We start from the raw sequence: 22,396 nt of genomic DNA on the forward strand, positions 1-22,396 counted from the left end.
ACTTACGTACATAAATAATAAAATATTGTTGGATATGTCTTTAGTTGATAAATTATGATTGCAAACATTTTCAAGCATAGTTTTTCGTGTCTTTGATATAAAATTGTGACACATAGCTTCTTATTGAATTAATAAACTTACCACATCGGCTTTAAAGTGGATTTATTGTTTGGGTTTTGGAAATTTTCTTTTTTTTAAATATAAAATGAAGATAAGTAAGTAACACTTATCATGGAATAGTGTTTGGTTTGGTCCGTTCATTTTTTGAGCTAACTGCTAACAATCAATCCTTGTAAAAATCGTTAAAATCTACACCGTGGTGTTCCGTGTGCTTCATCTTGAAGAGGAAATAGTAATATATATATATATAAATTATTTACCGAAGAGTATATTATAATATTATTACTAAGTATTAAGTATACTATAATAGAATTATTATTATAGAGATATGTTGTTATATATTTTGCTCGAATTATTATCATTTTTTATCTGTTCACGAAATGATACTTTGTGCTTGTTATTTTAGATGCTAACCTGACGTCCTGGTCGATGACTCTGAATAACAATCAATAAAATACGAAGAAATGAACACGGAGAGAGATATCTGAAGAATGCTGACTTGACTGAAACTGAAGCCTGTGCTTCGTCAACCGATCAGCTTACCGGATTCGAAGATTGAGAATCGTGACTCGTGAGTTCCTACTCGTGAGTGATACACAAGTATCCAGCCGGCTTGACAGGCGAAGAGTCAAATGATTCGGAGACGAGGCAAAATGAATAGAGTCTCTTGTGTATCTCGGATACTTAAGATTATTATCAGCTCAGCTGCTCCTACAAAAGTTTAGCATTTATCAGTGCCTATTTCGTTTTTGTCTCGCTGAAAATTTCCAAGTTTCATAGACAGTCCGCTGTTTTATTCCGGCTACTGCTGCTGTCTAACCGAAATGATGTCGCTATTAAGAAATATCTCCAAGATTATTGTTATAAGAAAAAGATTGTGATTATTATAACACGATAATTACAACAAAGCAATTTTAAATGTGATTCAGTGAGTGACTAGGGTTTTATTACCGGTTTTTACCATCTATTTCTTTCTATAAATATCGTTATCATAGATTTTAATTTCAGATTGGAAATTTTACCTCGGTCTTTTATTTATCGTGAACTTAATAAGCTTCCATGAGTTTTCTATGACAATTATAAAAAATATTTTAAATACTTACAGCGTGTCATTTTCTAGATTTCAAACAACTATTATTACGCACATTTTAAGTAGGTATTTTTTAAATCTTCATCAATTTATTGCTAGATTTTTTTGTTTGAATATATTTGTTTTTATGGGAATTGACATAAATTTATAATATCGTGACATTAATCTAGTAATAAGCATGTACATAGTATCACCCATTTTTGTTTAAATATGCGTCATATATAGTCGTTATTTTACAATGTGTGTTTGGATCCAGATTATGGTTTAACTTTTAAATAGTTTAACCAAGTGGTTTAAATAAATTTCTCTAAAAAGTGGCTAATTTCACATCGGATTGTAGATCCAATGATGACGATAGTTTATAATTAAAAATTGTAAATAAACAAGTTGTAAAATTGTGACAAACTAGGTGTAAATCTGATATAATACTAGTTGCAAAATCTGCCTGTTGGACTGACCTAGATGATTATAACAATATATAATTAGGCCGTGATTATTTTATTACAATATACCTATTTTTATCAGCTCACTAATCCAATGTGGATTTTGGACACCACACAAAGAGATTTTTAAACAGTTTTTTTTACGAGAAATATTTGTTAGTCACTAACTCAACATTTATTACGTATATCCTCTAAATTCAAACACATAATGAAAAACAACATGTCAATTTTCCAGATATGGGAATTTAGCTTTAGTCATTCGACTTTATAAGCGGGCACATAGCACTCATCCATCGCAGGCTCTATCTATACCTACAGTACCTAACATTTGTTACATAATTTGATAATTTAAGAATCAACTAAAAACGTATGATAAATATCTGAAACTTTCTTATTTTTTCAAAGTACCTACGTTGCTAGTTATATGCATACAAATATTATTCCTCGTTTTTATAAAATAAATGACATGTGATTATTTTACAATATTAAATAAATTAATTCGCACTATTTGCATCATTTTTATTGCTTGATATATAGGTATATCAAATTAAAAGTTAATTTTGGGTCTTTTATCACTGTAACATATTGCGTAAATTCGGAACTTCATAATTTGTATTTAGTTATTTAAATATTTTACTATTTATTTATTATATATATATTTTATTATTTTACCTCATTCTCAATAACATAGGTATGTAATAAATAATGACTATGTGTTTATTGTAGAGGAGTTAGTAGCAGAGGTTAAATTATTTGATAGAGGTTTCTTCACGGCCGATAAATAACTTGATTCAAAACATTTAATTTGAATCCGACTTTCACGATTCATAAAACTCAAAACTGTTTCACCATAAATCTTATTCACCGGAAATAACAGACCACAAAATAATAATAAAACAATAACGTCTATTTTCTAATGAATGAGAGCACATCCCCTTCCCTTCCGCGTACCGCGAGAGATGTCTTCGTCACCGGTTCAAGAATATTTTCAACCAAATGTCATACGACTTCAATACTATCCTGGCTTGCAGAGAATATTTGACTTTTCAACAGAGGTGAATCTAGAGATTAACTAATATAAGTACCACACAATAAACATAATATGAAAACCTTCCCTATATAAATAAGCAGAGCCTAAGATACGAGTCAACGAAAGTCATTTTGCATTGTTGATTTATTTGTAGTAGACTTGATAGGTGGGTACTAACTTTAGTCAAAAACCGCAAGAGCTCAATCGGTAAATCGTTGGCCTAGCGCCGTAGATTGGCCGTTTTTTTTATAAATCGTAGTTCTAGCCCGCGCCCTCGGATGGTTAAAATTCACGTTGTTTTTTATATTTGATCCAGTGCAAGGACCCAATGGGTTGGGCAAATTTCGAATAGCTATTACTCGTAAAAATATGTTAACACACTCACTCTGTGAAAAACTGTGATTTTCCTTTACCAATCATTAAATTCCATAAATTATATATACCTACCTACTGAATATAAAGCCCTAAAACTTTATTTTGTAAATGAATATATGCTACTTTTACTAATTATCTATATCTCATATAGAAGCACAGACATTTATAGTGAATATACCCACATCATTGAACCATTATTGTAGACTTGTAGAGGACCACTCACAAAAAATCGCTTATAATACGTAAGTATATTATGTATAATACTTACCGAAACGTCAAAAAAACTGTCAATGATGTCAGCTATAAGTAATAGTTTATAAAATCCATGCTTGAATGCACCAACGTATAAAGTGTTACTTTTTCTAAGACTCCCTTTAGTTACATTTGTGGTAAAAACACTATTCAATACTGTGAACTGCAAAATACTACCCATACTATTGGAGGTACCTACTTCTGTAATATTATCACTGATAGGGGAAAGCCTGTTTTCAGTTTTATTTTTACATTGGCACATTATAATATATAATATATTATTATATTAGCTACGATTAAATTTAGTAGGTAGGGACTATAGTAGGTATAACGTCCACCTCATTTTCTGTGTTAACTAATATCTCGCTGCTGAGTTAAATAGATTTTTTTTCAAACAATATATATTACGTACTAACCATATTTGTATGTACATATTCTTATAGTGAATGGAGTCAACAAAGTCAAGGAAATGTCTAATAGTCCTCGTATATATCTGACTGTGTGGAAATGGTGATTTTTCCTAAGTTGTTTTAATGTGCCGTCGGGTCAAATCATTGATTATTAATAATTTAGTAACTAATTTAGAAAGTATATAAATGGATACAAAATATGAAGGTAGTAATAAATTTCATATATTTACTAAGTTTTAATTATAACGAGACAAACTTAATTAAAGAGAGATGGTACATAACATATTAATGCCACCATTTAAATGCCTACAAATTAACTATAGGCAATCAAACCATTTAAGGGGGGACATGCTCGTCGAAGGTCAAATTTGAGTTTTTATTGTATATTCAAACCATGATCCTGGACACTCCTTAAACGTTGTAGATGATCTATTTATATAATTTTGAAGCCTTATTATCCTTTATAGTTATTTTAAACATTTGATGACTGCATGAAGTATTTTTGTTACATAAAATAGTATTCTTTTAAACCTCTCGCTCTAATGTTTTAGAATATAGTCATATTTCGGTACATAACTGTGCAGTGGTGTTAAGATTTTTTACATTTATTAATTTTTAAACGCATTTATAAAACCATTAGCATTTAAAAAAAAAATAAAAAAAAATTCGGTTAGGTACATGTTCAAACACGCGCGTTAACATAATTTTACTCCTTACTTTAATTATAGTTTGTCGTTTTATGGCTACGGCCGTATGTTGTAGCTTAACTACTAGGGAATGACAAAAGAAATGGCGTATTTCAAAAAAACACTACCTTATTCTTAGGTCAATAATTCTTATAAAGCAATCATTATTCATAAGATTTTTATCACACTTGAATGGTCAAAGACATAACTTATAATAAATATCTTTAGAATCATCTTCAAATGTGTTAATCTTGCCGATTTTTTGAATAATAAAATGCCTAATTCTTGTCAAATTTGGGATCACAGAGATTATCAAAATAATTTTTTATCGTGAATATTTTACAAAAATTATCTCGTAATAAATTATACTAATGGTTTTATAAATGCGTTTAAAAATTAATAAATGTAAAAAATCTTAACACCACTGCACAGTTTTGTACCGAAATATGACTATATTCTAAAACATTAGAGCGAGAGGTTTAAAAGAATACTATTTTATGTAACAAAAATACTTCATGCAGTCATCAAATGTTTAAAATAACAATAAAAGATAATAAGGCTTCAAAATTATATAAATAGATTATCTACAACGTTTAAGAAGTGTCCAGGATCATGGTTTGAAAATACAATAAAAACTCAATTTTGACCTTCGACGAGCATGTCCCCCCGCAGATATGATATATTGTGCGCAAAAATTTGGCTGGGCTAATAAATTTTTTTAGGTTTGTTAATTTTTATTGTATACTAAACTTTAATCAAGCATATTATTACATCGGTTTTTCTCGCTTGGCACCCCTCCGACTATATCTTGTTTCGTATCAAAACTATTGAGCGTCATAGTATGTTTATAAGTATAGTTTATAATATATATATTTACAGTAGCGGAAAGTCAGTACCTTTATAACACCGGTGTGAAAAAAAATTCAAGCGTCTACAAATACATTCGATAGATTTAAACGGTTATTCTATTCAGATTATCTTGTCGCAAACACCGCAGTTGACGTTAAGTTACCCAGTGCTCGAAATGGAAAATTTCACGAACAGGAACGCTGTATAATTTTCCGAAACTAAGTACTTATGCTAATCCTTTCTTTACGTACGTACTTTTGATATAAAAATGCAACAATAAACTTTTAACTTTTTACGTGGATCTATATTGGGCAGGTTGGTAAGGATTGTCAGCGCCGCAGGCGAAATAATCTTGTTTTAACAAAGTATACCGTCAAAAATTGTCTTATTCTTTATTCTTACTTTATCTACCACTATAACCAGTGCATGATACCTCTACCACCACTCGTCACTGATTATAACTTATATTACTGTCTCATTTGGGATAGATAAGTTTGTAATTAATTAGTCATAACAAACAACATATCCACATAAGTACCTTATAGATTCAAATTAAAAATTTATTTACGTACTTATAGAAAATTTTACGAATTCCATTTAAATACGAGCACAGAATATCAAACATCAAGAAATAGTATTAAAATAGTGTTTAAAAAATAAAGAAATAGTATTAGAAAAAACAGTAAGTGCCTACCTATACTAAGAATTTATAAAACAACGTTCACATAAACTCGTTCTCACGCAGGTGGAATATACGATTATCCGAAGCGATTTGGTTGAATATAGTTATTTCCTGCCCAATTATCATTAGCAATTATTGCACCTTGGCAGAACAAACAACTTAGATTATCAAAAAAGTTATAAAATAATATATAATAAAATCAATACTAAGTTCCAATAATGGCAGAGTTCTCATTTGTACTGGGTAGATATAAGTTGGAAAAAAGTACGTAGCCTAAATACCTAGTTCTCTTTTAACTTTCAGAATACAGTATGTAAGCATACGTCTTGAGAAATCAATCGGATAAAACCATGGATAGTATCCACTATCCACACAGCTTTAAAGGATTCTCAAAGATTTATTTTGAACCTTTTCCACTATAAGGGGGCATAAGGCCGTACCCACATCTAATAAAAGTTTCAAGTCATCCAAACAACGTAAACATAGCATTATTTGTAATTAAATTACCAATGGTGTGTCATTTTCATTTATATAAGATAAAACATGACGGAAGGTGAAACTCAGGTTGCTAAGCGCGATTCTTATAAAATAATATAAAATTGTCATTAATTAGTACCTACTATATTCAACATTATAAGGACTAATATTGTATTGTATGCATGTTATGTTACAATGGTGATGCTTTGGTTACCATTATTGTAATATACATCTACCACCGTATTTATTTAATAATCTATGACTAACACCACCTAAAATAATTAGATGTCCGCACTGGACACATAGGTACCTAATTTTTTAGTACCTACTTATTCTAAACGATTCAATCTATGTTGTTTGTCCTTCCCTACTCACATTATTATTGCCATGGAAATGATAATAGGTACCTACATACAATACAAATATTATGATAGTCGTACATTTTTATTGAAAGATATTCCTATTTTTTTTAAAACAAATTTACAAACAAAAATTAAGTAAAAGTTCTCTACACACTACCAATGTATTATTTCTATTATTTTTAATCACAAGCTACAATGCATGTAATAATAATTGTAATACAATAGGAACGTCCCAAATAAATAAATTCTGCAGAAGGCTATTCAATATTTTTTCTGCCCAAACCATCAATGGCCCAAACACATTTCTGTAGAAAACTTCATTCAATATTTATTGTAAAAATTGGGGTTTACGACTTATCATAAATATTTTTTTAATATGAGTCAAGTTGTTGAGATGATAATAATTTTTGAATCACAGAACAGATGTTGCCACTGTATTGTCCACCGGAAAGAATTCCTAATGTTTTAGCAGATTTACACGAAGTACCTACTACGTAATTAAGCCTTCATTATTTCTATAAATATCCACAAAATTATCAAATTGTGCGTGTGGCCAGAATTATCTTAAATCAGTTTGGATACCAGCGACAATAGTATATAGGTATATATTATGTAATAATATAATTATGTAAAAATTGCGAATTTGTATCCCACAGGAAAGTACTTATTAAAAACGATAATTGTAAGTGTGATTATCCACCTAGTGTTACGAATAAAAAGCGAATTTAACATAATAGACTTTTTAAAATATTATATTATAAAGCCTATTATAAGGACAGTATTCATATACAGGTAATTAAAAATAAATGTCAAAGGTTAAAAATCCTCCTCCTGTAAAATAGTATTTTGGTTAATTCGCCCTTTTTACAATACACCGACGATAATTATAAAGGTATTCGTATCGCCTGCTGAGAATTTTAACCAACTTTTAAGAGAACAGATTGTTATTAAAAATATGTTCAACACAAAGTTAAAATTAAAACACAAAACTTACCAGAAGCAACAAAATTCACTTACAAAAAAGTATACTCATCATAACCTATGGCAAATAAATGAATGAATGTAGTAGTTATATCACAAGATTTATTGTACTATAGTCGCAATTCAACAATAATGTAAATTACAAAACAAATGTAAACATCGTAAAAATAGGGGTTTACGACACGTCATAAACTTTTTTTAACAAAAGTCAATTGTTGAGATGAATACCATCTGTTGCCATTTCAATGGTTATTGGAGTGAATTCCTAATGTTATGTGGTTTTAGCAGATTTACACGAATTACCTACTACTTTATTATACCTTCATTATTTTTATAAATAACCACTCAATATCAATTTTTAAATGATCAAATTGTGTAGGTATGTGGCAAGCGTTACGTTACCTGCGACAAAATATTTTTCAATAGTTTCGGTTAACACGTTTCGCCTGATGACATTTTTGACCAACTTTTAGGAGAACATTTTTTTATTAAAAAATCAAGTTAAACACACAGTTAAAATTAAAACACAAAACTTACTAGAATGTAGCAAAAACAAAACACCAAACTAATAATATAAACAATTTTGCTTAGAAACGTATTTATATCTTAAATAATACAAAATATTTTAAAAAGCAACTAATAGGAATATTAAAGCGGAATTGCACGAGTCAAATTATCAAACTTTTTTATATTAATTTATTTAACCACCGAAAACACAATTCATTCACCCGAAAATAAATGGCGAAGTAATAATTTTTGTCATTTTTGTCACTCCGAATAAAATAATATAATAAATTAGTAGGTAAGTAAATGAACAATGCGTAATAGTGAAAGGCAAGATTGTATTGAGATTTGAAATGTTTCGTCCTTTAGAAATTATTAAACAATGTATACTTTATTTTTTAAGAGTTTTCAAATAGTGTCAGCAAGGCACATTTTTGGGTAATAAAGTAATTTACGCTTGCAGCTGGTTGTTTCTTGTTATTTAGACAATGCATTTAGGCATGGACATATCGACACAAAATAAGAAGGTTGAAAGAAATTTAGGGATGTCATAATTTTTATTTTTAACCCTTGCACGCCCGGCATAACATAACTTCGTTAATTTTTAATTTTGAGAAAAACTTTAAAAGATACATTCATATATAATTATCTCAATCTAACGAACCGCAACGCAATCTTAAATGAATCCACGAGCCGGAACGGTATATTTTGGAATTCCACGAACCACAACGGCGCTCCGGTGTCCATTCCGAGCGCTGAAGTTACCATGATATTATCGACACTGCTCTTTTTAATAACTACCATCAAAATAATAATTATTAATATGGGCGGTGGGTACATTATAATTTTGGTCTTCTAGTGTCCGCGCGCGGTTGCTAGAGTCCGTCCTACACGTAGGTATCCGACGATCTCTAGTCCGATGTTTGTGTAAGATGGCGAGATAAGATGATGGCCGGCTTCCAGATCTGAGATGCGGAGGAGATGAGCTCGGCAGAGATTCCACCAGCGCGCTATCGTGATGTCCATCAGTTCATCTGTCGGCTATTTGCCGTGTCGTTCCACACCAGAAGTTAACAACTTTTTGCTTTCAATTAGTACTAATATACAACAAGTAAGATGTTATTGTTTTATGCCGTTAATCAAGATATATACATATTCTTGAACATAATAAGCTGACATAAAACAGTATTGTACCTGCACTTAATATATTAAAATATTTTTTTTATTATAATAAAACAATAAAATTCTATTAGCAGGTTCTTCTATGCAAAAACTATTAAATTTAATCGACATATAATTTTAGATATATTTTACATACTTTCTTAACGTAAAACATGTGTTACTTTTATCTCGATTATAGTGGTAGATATCGCTTAAGATGTACAGAATAAATTGTATTATTCCCGTGTGCAGGAAGTGAGTGCAGTGAATGTAAACAGACAATATTGTCTATGGTCGCTATCGCTGACAATGTATAGAACGCGCCTGTTGTATCTTCTTTTCTCTTTCCCATGTTTTTTTTTATATAAAATATTGAACCCTGCTTATAATGTCTGGTACAGAGATATTAAACGGTATCACTATAGTAAAGGAATTGTCAACTGACGGTATGTTCTTTGCATCGTTTAACGAGAATATCGGTTATAGTAAATATTCAACAGGATTTTGTAATTTAAATTTTAACCCAATAGAATAAAAAAGTTTTATACATAATTCTTTTACTCCTTTTTTTCGAAAGCATTTTTTTTAAAGTTTCATCTAATTTTCTAATTAAATTATTTTTTAATGAATAAATAATACTGAAGATTTATGAATGTAGTATTTTTTATTGAATATAAATAATTTAACGGAATTTGAATTACGTCTAAAGTGGGTATTATTATCAAATTTATTATGAGCATGAATATTATTCTAAATACATATTATTTAATAGATATTCTTCTAAGGTGTTACAAATTATATCATTAATTAAATTATATTTACATACCTACTACGGTGATAATTTATATTATTCAATGGACTTATTTTCACGGTTAAATGGTTACTAACCACTATTTTACATTATTTGGCTAGAAGCTGTTGTAATTGTGGACTTATTTTTAATTTTGCGACTAATGACGATATTAATAGATAGAATAAAATAATATTGTAATGTTTCATATGGCGAGGATATTTTAAAACTGTGACTCTTATTTTTTACGAACATTTTGTAATAAATACCAATACCAATGTATTGTACAATATAGATGTAAGCATAACCTATCAAGATAAATTAAATTTTCCCAAGCTTAAAGGTTTTAGGTACCTAATATCATGTTTAAAAATTCATAAACACATAATATTATATAATATACGTACCTACTTAGTTACGTCTAATGATATTATTTTTGTATAATATGTTTGAAATATAAAACATTTTCACTTTTAAAAATAAATAATCAAAGACTGATGAAGAGGCACCCACTTATTTGATTTTTTGACAATGGTTATAAAAAAAAGAAAATTTTCACCTACGTTTAAAAGATTACACAGGAACATGTCAAAAAGACAATGTTGAGATATTTCTTTTAAGACACACGCCTCGATATGTCGCATTATCTTTTTTGGATACAGCACATCTCATCTTATCATGGTTCTAGATCGAATAGACCAGAGACAAACAATATTTTTTTCTCAGACTACTGTCAGTTTTATGACAAAATAATATAAAAGCTATTACATTTATAAAATCTTAAAATTCTCGCAAAAGATACTTCAGATACCTTTACTTACATGAGTTATTTTGTAATTGTCTTTAATACTATCGCCAATGACTTAGTTCAATAAAATTATAGCTCTCTAAGAAAAGATCATTGCAAATAGTATCAATTGAATTTGAAATAAACATAAAAATACTCATGAATTCTCTATACATATTTTACATCACAATTTTCAATTTTATGTAGGCATCTTCATAAAATACAATAATTATTTATGTATGTAATTTTATTTAGATTTATAATACATAAATACAATAATTATTTTTTAATCTTTATGGAAAGGCATTGTGATAATGATACCTAATACTTTTATTTCTAGTGTCCTATTTTTAAAATTCAAATACAAAGAATCTGATTTTAATTTGTTTTAATTGATTAATGTTTTGCATATTGGTATCCAACTCCTCAATATCCTAAATCGAGAAAACGAGTAATATTGGTTTCTAAATAATTCATTATAAGACACGTTTTGCATTATAGGCAGTGTTGACCTGTGTGTCCCTGATAAGTGATAATTATCAGCTTATAAATAGGGAGCATCAGTTGTTTATTCTCCCAAGGTGCAGAATCAACCTGCTACTGGTAATTCCAATTGGGAGGGCGATAACTATGTTCAACCAAATTGATTCGGGTGTTGATATATTCCACTTGCGTGAGGGTGAATTTAGGTGGACGCTATTTTATAAATTCTTAAAATAGGGTCTCCTTAGCTAACTTGGTGTACTTCCTTGAACTACTATAGATGTATAATTGTATTTTCACTGCGTTTGTATGTTTATATTACGTTCTCTTTTTATGTTTTCATTTTTATTCCTTTAATTACTTTTCTTTTTTCTTTCTTCTTTATAATACTGTTTCATGTCATGTTGTGAACGTCTTAAACCTATAATTTGTAATATCCACAATATGTAAAATAAATAAATTGAAGTCTCCAGCAGTTTTAGAAACACTCCCGAATTACTGACTAGAATAGGGACATAGCAAGTTTCGGGTAAAAGAATGGTGAAAGCATTCATTAAAAAAAATCAGAGGCAGCCTTAGAGCGCCAACCGCCGACGATAGATCTCCCGATTATCACCCCATCTTATCTTCGATCCAGTAACGTCACCTGGTCATGCTAACATATTATTTCTTATATTGTGTGCAATATGAATCTTTTTTGCGTTTGAGTGACTTATCAGCGCGCGGAATCTGCGGATCAGATGAACCGACTGAAAATATTTTTGCTATAATATAAGCATCTTTCTATTTGGACATCATTCGATGATTTGTCAGAATTTGACAGAAAATTTATATTACCATAATAATAGTGTAAAATTAAGTTGTCAAATTTTTTTATCGTAAGACATCTTCAATTTTCACTAAGTAATCTCTAAGGCTTGATTTTTTTATACAAATTAATTACACACGATTCAATGTATTTCTTGACATTTTTACTCCAGATATAATACATTAAATCCATAATTAAAAGTATTTTAGCAAAATTAATTGATAGTCGTTCGCTTAATATTGAAGTTGTGGTAAAAGAAAATAGAAAACTAAGAATATTACAATTATTGACAATATATATATTGAAATCAAATATAACTACACATTTATCGACGACACCAGGAAATATGTGGATTTTATCAAACTTTAATTTAAATATAGAATTATAAAGGTATAATTATAATTTTAAGTTTTAGCCAAAAATCACTTCGAATTCTCACCCTGTGAGGCTTTTGCCTGCCTTCAACATATTTCAGGATATTATACAATTATGGTTGGTTGTGGTAAAAAGTACCTATTTCATTTAATTTGACAACATTTGCTTACTTCAAAATCTTTTTGGTATCGATTCCCTTAAACTAATTTTGCTTAAACTACATAATGAAATCTACCTCAAACATATTAATTATATAAAACAACCAAGGATTTTATTAAAATAGTTATTTAAATATAACAATATTGCCTCGTGCTCGTTAAAGAAATATGTTGGTAAATATCATGTACCTATCAAAGTCCTTTATAGAGCTTTTAAAAGCTCTGAATACATGGCGATGCTTTTGTAGAAGTCAAATGTGCTTCAAGTTTCAAATGGCATCCTTTTCATATCGTTGTTATGACGATAATCGTTACAGGGCATATTTTCTCCAACACGTGTCTGTTAAGTACGAGCTTTGGATGATATTATTATTGTAGTAAGAACACCGCGCCTTATCTGATCAGTGATTTTTCAAATCTTCGTCCAGATAGCAGCGATAAGGCTCGAGATGTCCATCTATTGTGAGACTCTGCGGCTATTCTGGACATAAAAAGATGAACTTAATACTACTATGTAACCGTGTTAAAGCATTTATACGAATTATTGTTATATAAAAGTACACAAATAGTATTGTGAATTTGACGTGTCCATTATCAAGCTGCAACATATTTTTATAGTGCATTTAGGTTTTACCCAAATACCATTTAGTTCAATAGAAACAAAGCCTAATAATATAAAAAATAAGCTGGAAACAAGGATAGTAAAACTAATGATTAAATTAAATTTAAGTCATTTTATACTGAAGATTAATGTGAAACAAACCTCACACTTTTGTGGTCTGAGATTTATTTTTCAGTGAAGCTGAAGCACTGAGATAAAAATTCTTTGCATTATTTTTATACACGGAAATTTAGAAAATTTAGAATATTAAGATTAAAAAAGCATTAAAAGTTTGATATACCTACGTGAATAATAACCAAATGTCATAACATGCTGCTAGGTAACATTTTTCACCCTACCGTGGCTCAATAAAATTTAATCAAACCAAAAAGCTTCGTATTTCCCACCAAATGATTTAATACAAAAATTTCCTAAGGATCTCTCCAGTGATAGTCCAAATTTGTTGGTCTTATAATTTTGATATACCTACTTAGTATTGAATTTATTTTTTTAAATATTGAAAAAATAATAAAACAATTAATAATTAGTATTCTAACGTTTTCATTCACCAAAGCATATTATCTTAAATAATTAATACAATAATATCGTAAACGCAGGGATAATCACTGAAAGAAAAAAACGTTGCAGATAGTAATAATTATGTTGGTACCTTAATATGATGGCTAAAAAAACTATATGAAAGGTACGATCGTTTGATACCGCGAACTTATTTAATTATCACTAGTACCACTCACATATTATAATTTTGTCCAAGACATGGAACCGGAACTTTATGTACGCTTATATTATGCTACTTGATCATTAGTTAGAGAGAACAAAATATTTCAATTGTCGTATAATTCAGTCAGTTTTATTAAATATTTTTTTTATTCTTCAAATAATTAACAAGATAATTATATATAAGAGTGTAACATTTTTTTATTGAACATACATAACTACTTTCATTTAAAATACAAAAACCGATTGCCAATTAGTAACACAATTTAAAAAGTGCTTTAGAGAATATTATAAGAACCATTAGTTTAAATTCGTAGCAATTAGATATGATACCTATCTATAGCATAGTGGTCAATGCACATGGGTGCGTTTATTTTAGGTGAAATACTTCAACAAACACAATAACATCTCAGTTTTATGTCAGGTTAACTACTTTAGTTTTTTATGCATGTAGTTAGTTTGATTTTTAATATTAAGATCATGGGTATTCAAAACTGACAATATTGTCTTTATCTAAACGGTTTCGATTCCAAGAATTTAAATGTAAATTATTATATAACTTCAGATGCATTAATGATTCTGAAGAATTTCGTAAAATGACGGACTAATTCCAACTGTCTCGCTTTTTAGATCGGGCAGATCGATAAATCTGTCGATGTACGACTTTATTATTTGGGGCATTGTACTCCACCACTCGGGATGAAGACTACCACCTGGACAAAGGATATAAAAACCACCGATCTCTTTGGCTTTTATAATATTTATTATATAAACTATATAATTCTGCGAACACATTAGGTACTATGAAATACCTCCGTTTTAACTGATATAATACCATTATCTGTATATCACCGGCAAACACTGCATAAGTATTAGTCGAATATAAATGATTAGCAGTGGCGAGGGGTGGAGGATATGCTGTTAAGATTGAGTGTCGAGAGTGTCAGTCTACTAATTTGTTTTCATTGAACTTAGAATACAATGTTCAGATAGTGCTGATTAGTTTTTAAAATCCAAATAAACCCTACATAACCAAACCGTTATAGTTTAGTAATGACTATGGGCGATCCGGTAAAAAAATGCACAATTTTTTAGTCTACTTATTTGTTTTCGTTGAAAAATATTATATAGTAATATGGTGTTTTAAAATTCGTTGAGCCCTTTGCCTATACCAAACTAAAATCGATAATAAATATTCTTGCATCTATAAATTATCTAAAATTATGTATGTATTACTGTAGATATTACTAGATTTCCGTATTGTAATTTCAATACATATAAAAGAAAAAGTAAATCGATTGACATTATTTGTAACAATCGCATTATAATAAGTTTAAGAATGTTCCATAATAAGATTTTTTTATAAGTTACACGTTAAATTATTGTTTAGTATGGATTATTCACAACATGTACATCATGATATTGATTGTATCACTTATAATTATTGTTATAACAATTTATTTTTTCATTTACCTATGTCGTATCCATATAGATCAGCAGTTTTTTTTATAATTTTTAATATAATTTTGTCTTTTATAAAATGCGATAGGTAGGTATAATTCTTTTCTTGCGCCATAACATTTTGTGGCTTTTAGTGAGAATTAAAAATAATATGTAACAGCCTCTAAGCATTTACACATTACACCATAGCTTGTAACGATCTTTGTAAGCACATTTCAGATACAATGCTATATTTTTCACCTTTTGTTTTCCGGCGAATCCCGCCGATTCGGCGAACCGGAAGCGACAGAAGCGCGGGAACGGCAAAACACGGAACGATAAAAAAAAACAACACCGACGCCGGAAATGCGTGCGCAATTCCGATATAGACGTGGGGTAGAATAGAATCTCTTCATTTGGTTGATACATTGTATGAGGACATTGATTTGTCGAGAAATAAAATTATTCTCTCGATATTACTATATTCATATATAAGAAACCGGAGAAACGACCAGACTTTATAGAGCAGCAATGTACGATATACATAATTTCTGTCGTATCTTCAATTTATATGTTTAAGTTTTACATTTATTTTATGAGGTCTGTAGGTACGTATTTACAATAATAAATCAAATAACACTAAGGTATAATAATTATAAAATAATAAACAATATAAGTAGGTACATAATATTATGTACGTAGATTTTATGAATATTTATTGTTTTTTTATAAATATATCATCTATTCTATTTATTACCTACGTGATTTACTTACTTATTTTGTTGGCATAGAAGCAAATTAGTTTTATTATTTACCCATATTTCATTGCGATATAAAAGTATTTTTTTTATAAATCGCAATTTAATAATGTTATATAAGATGTGCCAATAACTAATTTTATTTTATTAACAATATTATATCGACCTCTATTATTATAAAACTGTTGCATAGATTCCCGTAGAAGAGAGGACCTATTCAATGATCCTGTGTATAAAAAAACACTTACGTACAGTATAATAGGCACTGTGAAATGAATCTTGCAAATGGTTCTAAAAGTATAAATTAATTTTATATCGGATTTATTTTATTGAATTCACTTGTTGACTCTTAAAATGATAATAATATATTAATATTTTGAAAGCCACACAACATTACTAGTGAAATATATTGTTCATCTATCTACGATAAATAAATAAGAAAAAAATAAGCTTTAAACCATATTATAATATAAGTAAGTTTATTGTTATAATACATATACCTAACAAAAAAAACAATTCCCATGATGCATTTTATGTAGTGCAAAAATTGCCGTTTTATATTGTCACATCAATCTGGCAGTGTTAAAAAAGGATTTTACGCATGGCTCTCAAATAAGATACCAAAATCCTTATGAAAGAAATTTTGCAAACAAAATTAACATAAACCGTTCTTATATAAAAACAACATAAAAAATAGTAATAATAAACGGTTAACAAGAAAAAAATTCAAATCATTAAAAACAATATAATTTTGTGTTGATTTCTGCGATTAATGTGTAGTGACCTGCGCCCTGTTGGTATACAAAGAGGATGAAGAATACAAACCTTGATAATATTATCTAAGTAGGTAAAGTTGTGTAACAGTTTGAAATTCAGTTGCCAAAATGAAACATTATCGTTTTTATTGCGATAGGAAACATTATAAAGGACCACTTTCCGCCCTTAGAAAGCAATTTAAGAACTAACATCAAACAAGCAATCTTCAGACGGAAACAAGCATCTATTTATTCGTATTTTTCTTATTTAATAAAACGTAGCATAAATAAAACCTTAATATTAGTAAAATCGGGTAACAACATAATATACGCTGTTTTGGACATTTGAATTTCTTTGATTGACGTAATTTTTTGTAATTATTTTTGCTTCACGAATTCATAAATTGTATTAAAATCACTGATATATTCAACTACATAATTTATTTATTTGTTTATTAAGGAAACAAACTGTTACATTTTGAATATAATAATATGTATAAGATTTCGTATTTCTTGATACACGATTTTTTTAAAATTGATTGTTGGAATATATCATTGATTAAACTTGCTGCCTTCTTTAGTTGCTCTGCGTACTACAAATTATATACTCCATCAATGACATTAATACGTCATTGTACTCCATAGACATAATAATATACCTTGACGAAATGCGCAGAAAGCGATTTGCAATAAAAGCTCTAGTCAGGAATAAAAGTGAAACTTGAGACAGACAAAAAGAAACAGTCGTCGGCGGGGACCATTTTTACAAACAATGTTTTCTTTTCTATTGATTGCACTTGAAGATTTTAACGTATCAAAATGTTGTGACTGCTCAACGCTGACATATAAAGCGGGAAGAAAAATCATGCCCTTAAGAAATAATATTTACATATTAATTCAATGTCACGCAACGGTTTGTCGTAATTTTTAACTCAAATACTTTATAAATAAATATTCTATTATTTATCATCAACCATATAAAATATGTATATTGTGTAAGTAATAATCTCAGGTGTAACTTCTAATATGTGCGATTTATTAATGTAAAGTTAATTGAGGTGGAACACAAAACTTAAGTATATACCTACGATGTTATTATATTGCAGAGTCAAACGGTGGGTAACAAATTCTAGAGCCGATTACTAATATATGACTATGTCTACTGAAGATAAACTAAAACCACAACTTTGGACAACATAATGTCAATAAATCAAATTTCTTTTATTTTTCTTTTATTTTGTTAACTGTCAATTCATGGTGGAACTGCATTGTATTGTTGTTTTTATTTAATAAAAACGCAATTTTTTATAGTACTTATTCCACTTTAATATTACTAATATTACCACTATTAAAGTGGAATAAGTACCATAAAAAATTTGCGTTTTATTAAATAAAAACAACAAATAAATCAAATCACTTTTTTTAGTTAATCACAAAAGTTTAAAAAAAAATATTACGTACAACGTACAAAATTAGTTAAAGTTAATTAAACGCACGAAATAGTGGTAAATTGGAAAAGAGTTTACAATTATTTTGGAATATCTTTGCATGGAATGCGTTATTGTAAAAAAAAAAAATAGAAACATCGAATGACTTCCTTTCAGTAATAAAAAAACCTATTTTTAATCTAACCATCTGAATTTAATGCCTTTATTTATTAGTTATTTACCTTGAAACATAAGCGTGAAGGTATGTATTCGTTTTTACTCGCTTGTTATCAAATTTGACATTTTGTTCATTAGGATAGGTACCCAAAATGGAAATACACCCTTTTGAAAAGTTAAATAAAGTATAAGTTTATTAAATTAATATAATTTGTTGCACCAAATTAGAAACTTTCAGTCGCACTGTATACACACATGTTATTTAATAAAAGCAATTGTAACAATGAATACAATATCAAAGTTTGCCTCCAATGAAAAATAACATTGTGCAAACAAGCCGATACTTAATCTGAAAGCATATAAAGTGTGTATTTAAAAGTACGTACTCAGTACTCAAGATTCAGGCAATAAAAGAATCGCTTCCTTTGAGTAAAGCATACTCACGTATTAACTTACCTAAGCAAATCACTAAAGAAAACTGGTTCTCAAAGAAATACTTAATATTTTTTTTCAGTACTTTTTATGAAATAAAACTGTAATACGTATAGGTATATGTTTTAAAACAGAGTGAATTATAAGTATATACCTACTTACTGCTCAATCAATAAAAACTCGAATAATTAACAAATCTTGTGATCCCAATATCTTGAGAGATCAAAGCAAAGTGTGAAGTAAAAAATTAAAACTATAATATTATTATGTTGTAAGTGGGTAAAAATGTTATAAGTTATAATAATAATTACTTAAATAAAAAATAAATAAAGAAATCACGTTTGTCCAACATCAAAATATATAAAAAATAAAACTTCATTACTGAAGCCTTAGTGTTATAAATTATAGATAACCTAAAATATATTTTTTATAACTGATTATTTTTTTTCATTTTTATTAATATTAGGTGCCGTTATTCGTTATTTCACTTAAATGACAAATTTAAAAAAAATACGTATTTTCGATGACGAAAGTTTATATTATTTATATTTATAAAAAAACTTCCTCTTTACGCATCAGCAGGCAAAACGGATTAAGCATTCTACAACATAGGAAGGGAAAGTCACAAATAAAATCTCCCGTGGCTAACCAAATGATATAATAAGCTCCCAACAATGACGCCTCAAAGCCCCCACAAATCGGGGGAATGCTTCATTCAATTGCCATTTCAAAACCTTATATCAGATTATAAATAAGTTTTACGATAAACCTATAAATACGTTAGGTACGTATATATTTCGATTTACTTTTTTTACTGACTTGGCTACGTTTTTATTTACATTTATTTACCCATAGCATGAACTAAATTACACAACATCAATATTTTTAAAAAACAACAATAATTAATCATTATGTATTCAGTTTTAATCGTATTTTATTTACAACGTATTTAAAGAAAAAATAACTACTTACTAACCAAAATTTATCATATAAAAGCGCACCCACAGGATTTTTAGGTAGCTACCCATATAAAATCTCTAAACGAGTATTCTTTTAGTATTTTACTTCTAATTTTTCTTACTTTTTTCATAGTGTGCATATTATATATTGATACATTAATTCAAATATATGAAATTCTTTTTAATAGATAGTTTGCTAAAATAATTTGATTATTGAAAATTTTTGACAAAGTGCCACTCTTTTCATAAAATGGCCTATGAACGACGTATATACCTACATTCTACATTCTATGGGTACTTACTAAATTTTAACATTTCATTTCGGCAATCATAATCGGACAATAATGACTTTTTTACAAATCTGAAATACCTATCTGCCGATTTAGTAGCTTACTTAGTCACTGTCACAGATAAAATAAATTCTTATTTTAGTATCAGAATTAATACGTAATACTAAATATTTATTAATTGTTTTAAGATTACTGAAAAGTATTCAAATGTTAAATAAATGACACTGTTTTACCATTACAAAAATATATTTAAAAAATAATTAGTTGATAAAATATAATTAATTACACTTACATTATGTAGTTTGTAATAGAGTCCACACGCATTGCAGACTGGTTCGCCGTTCTGGTTGCGCCGCCACAAGGTGGTGGTGGTAGTCTTGCAGTTGGCGCACGAGGTCCCTGCTCGCCTCGCTGCACTCTGGAGAGACTGAAAACCAAACGAAATGTAAAACATAAGTAACCATCTTGCTAATTTGCATATGTTTTAAATGTAATTAGAATTAAGAATTTTAAACAAGCTTATTTAGCCAGAGTCACGATTAAAAACTTGCAAGTCGATAATTTGAACGGAAAGAAGCTTTTAGTAATGCTTCAATTTTAAGAATATGATACAAAATGTAAGTAATATTATTTCATTACTTTGTTACATTTACGTAGGTATATAAAATGATTAAGACATTGGTTACGAAAGATGCTTACGCGGCAGAGCTTTTTTATTTCAACAATTTAAAAATATTAACTTCGAGTTCTAGTGAAAATATATTTCCTAAACGAGATTTCAAAAAGTTCTTATTTTATAAACGTGAATTAAATACTTTTTTAAAAAGTGTTTTATTCACTAAAGAGCATGATAAAAATCTTAGATTGATTTTCATTCAATATTATGACATTAATGGGGAATTTGTTTTGTTTTAGATCAAAATCAATAATAATCATTTATGGACGGATTACTATCAGTGGTACAGAGGAGCCAGAGCGAGCTCCGTCACTTTTTCAAACTGTTCTCATCAATATTCTGCTCGCAAAGTTAATTTTAAACATGTTAATTCAGGACGTGTGATGTCATTGTTATCACATTTTTTATTTGGGAAAATAATCAAAACTTAAATATGTATATTTATATAATTTACCCAGTAAATTAAGTGTAAAAATAAAACATAAAATTAATAAGTCCAATTATTCCGAAGTGATGAAGTGAAGATGTATTGACTATTTTACTGATAGCTGTGAAATTCATTGAAATTCATTCAGCGATGAAGCATTTAAATATTGTAGAATATGCTTTTGAATTAAGGGGAGGGGGGATTAGATAATAAATACGCAGCAAATCGGCACTATTTTATCACTACATCACTGATAACAAATTCAAGTTTTATTCTTATCATAGGGTATTTAAAGTAACCAGTTTATGTAGTATAATTCAAAGCTAAAAATTGTAATAAAGCTATGCTTGCTTGTCTTTCCTGTCAGGTCCAATCAATTAATTACAATTTCAAAACATAAGAATGCCTGGCACAAAAATAAAAGAGTGATGATATCCACCTCAAGAGGGAGACAGACGAAGAAAGTATTTTATAAATAAAAAATGTACCCTAACAAATAAGCATTCAATAACAAAACTACTTCAGATCACCTGACATCTTTGCTGTCGTTTTTTATAACATTTTAAAACCTCATCAATAATGATTTACCTGGATACAATATCTACACCGCTTTTAAGAAGTTGGTATATTATTTACCATAATATTATTAAAAAAATATTACATGTGCCGGAAACTCTTTAAACTATTACTTTATTTTGAAATAATTTTTTTTAAAGCATTCATCGAAAAAATATTAGTTAGATCTTTCTTATCAATAATAAAAGTATAGTTAACAGAATATTCTTTTAGTATTCATACAAAGATGTTCAACTTGACTAGGTAAATCACAGAACTAAGTGTATTTAATTATTTATTCAAAGTATCCGCCGATATAAAAATTTATAAATAATTAA

At 28.7% G+C, this 22,396-nt stretch overlaps 1 protein-coding gene across 1 annotated transcript in view; it reads right to left on the reverse strand.

Moving 5' to 3' along the window:
• LOC147068133 (GATA-binding factor C-like) overlaps window positions 1-22,396 on the reverse strand; it is a 232,569-nt gene that overhangs the window by 35,331 nt on the left and 174,842 nt on the right. The window contains exon 5 of the mRNA XM_085952253.1: window positions 20,693-20,827. Coding sequence (XP_085808379.1) covers window positions 20,693-20,827 — 135 coding nt within the window. The remainder of the gene's footprint in view (window positions 1-20,692; window positions 20,828-22,396) is intronic.

This window comes from Rhyacophila brunnea, unplaced genomic scaffold, assembly GCF_057557595.1.
Source record: "Rhyacophila brunnea isolate RB1 unplaced genomic scaffold, BYU_Rbru_1.0 scaffold_3, whole genome shotgun sequence".
NCBI classification, from domain to species: domain Eukaryota; kingdom Metazoa; phylum Arthropoda; class Insecta; order Trichoptera; family Rhyacophilidae; genus Rhyacophila; species Rhyacophila brunnea.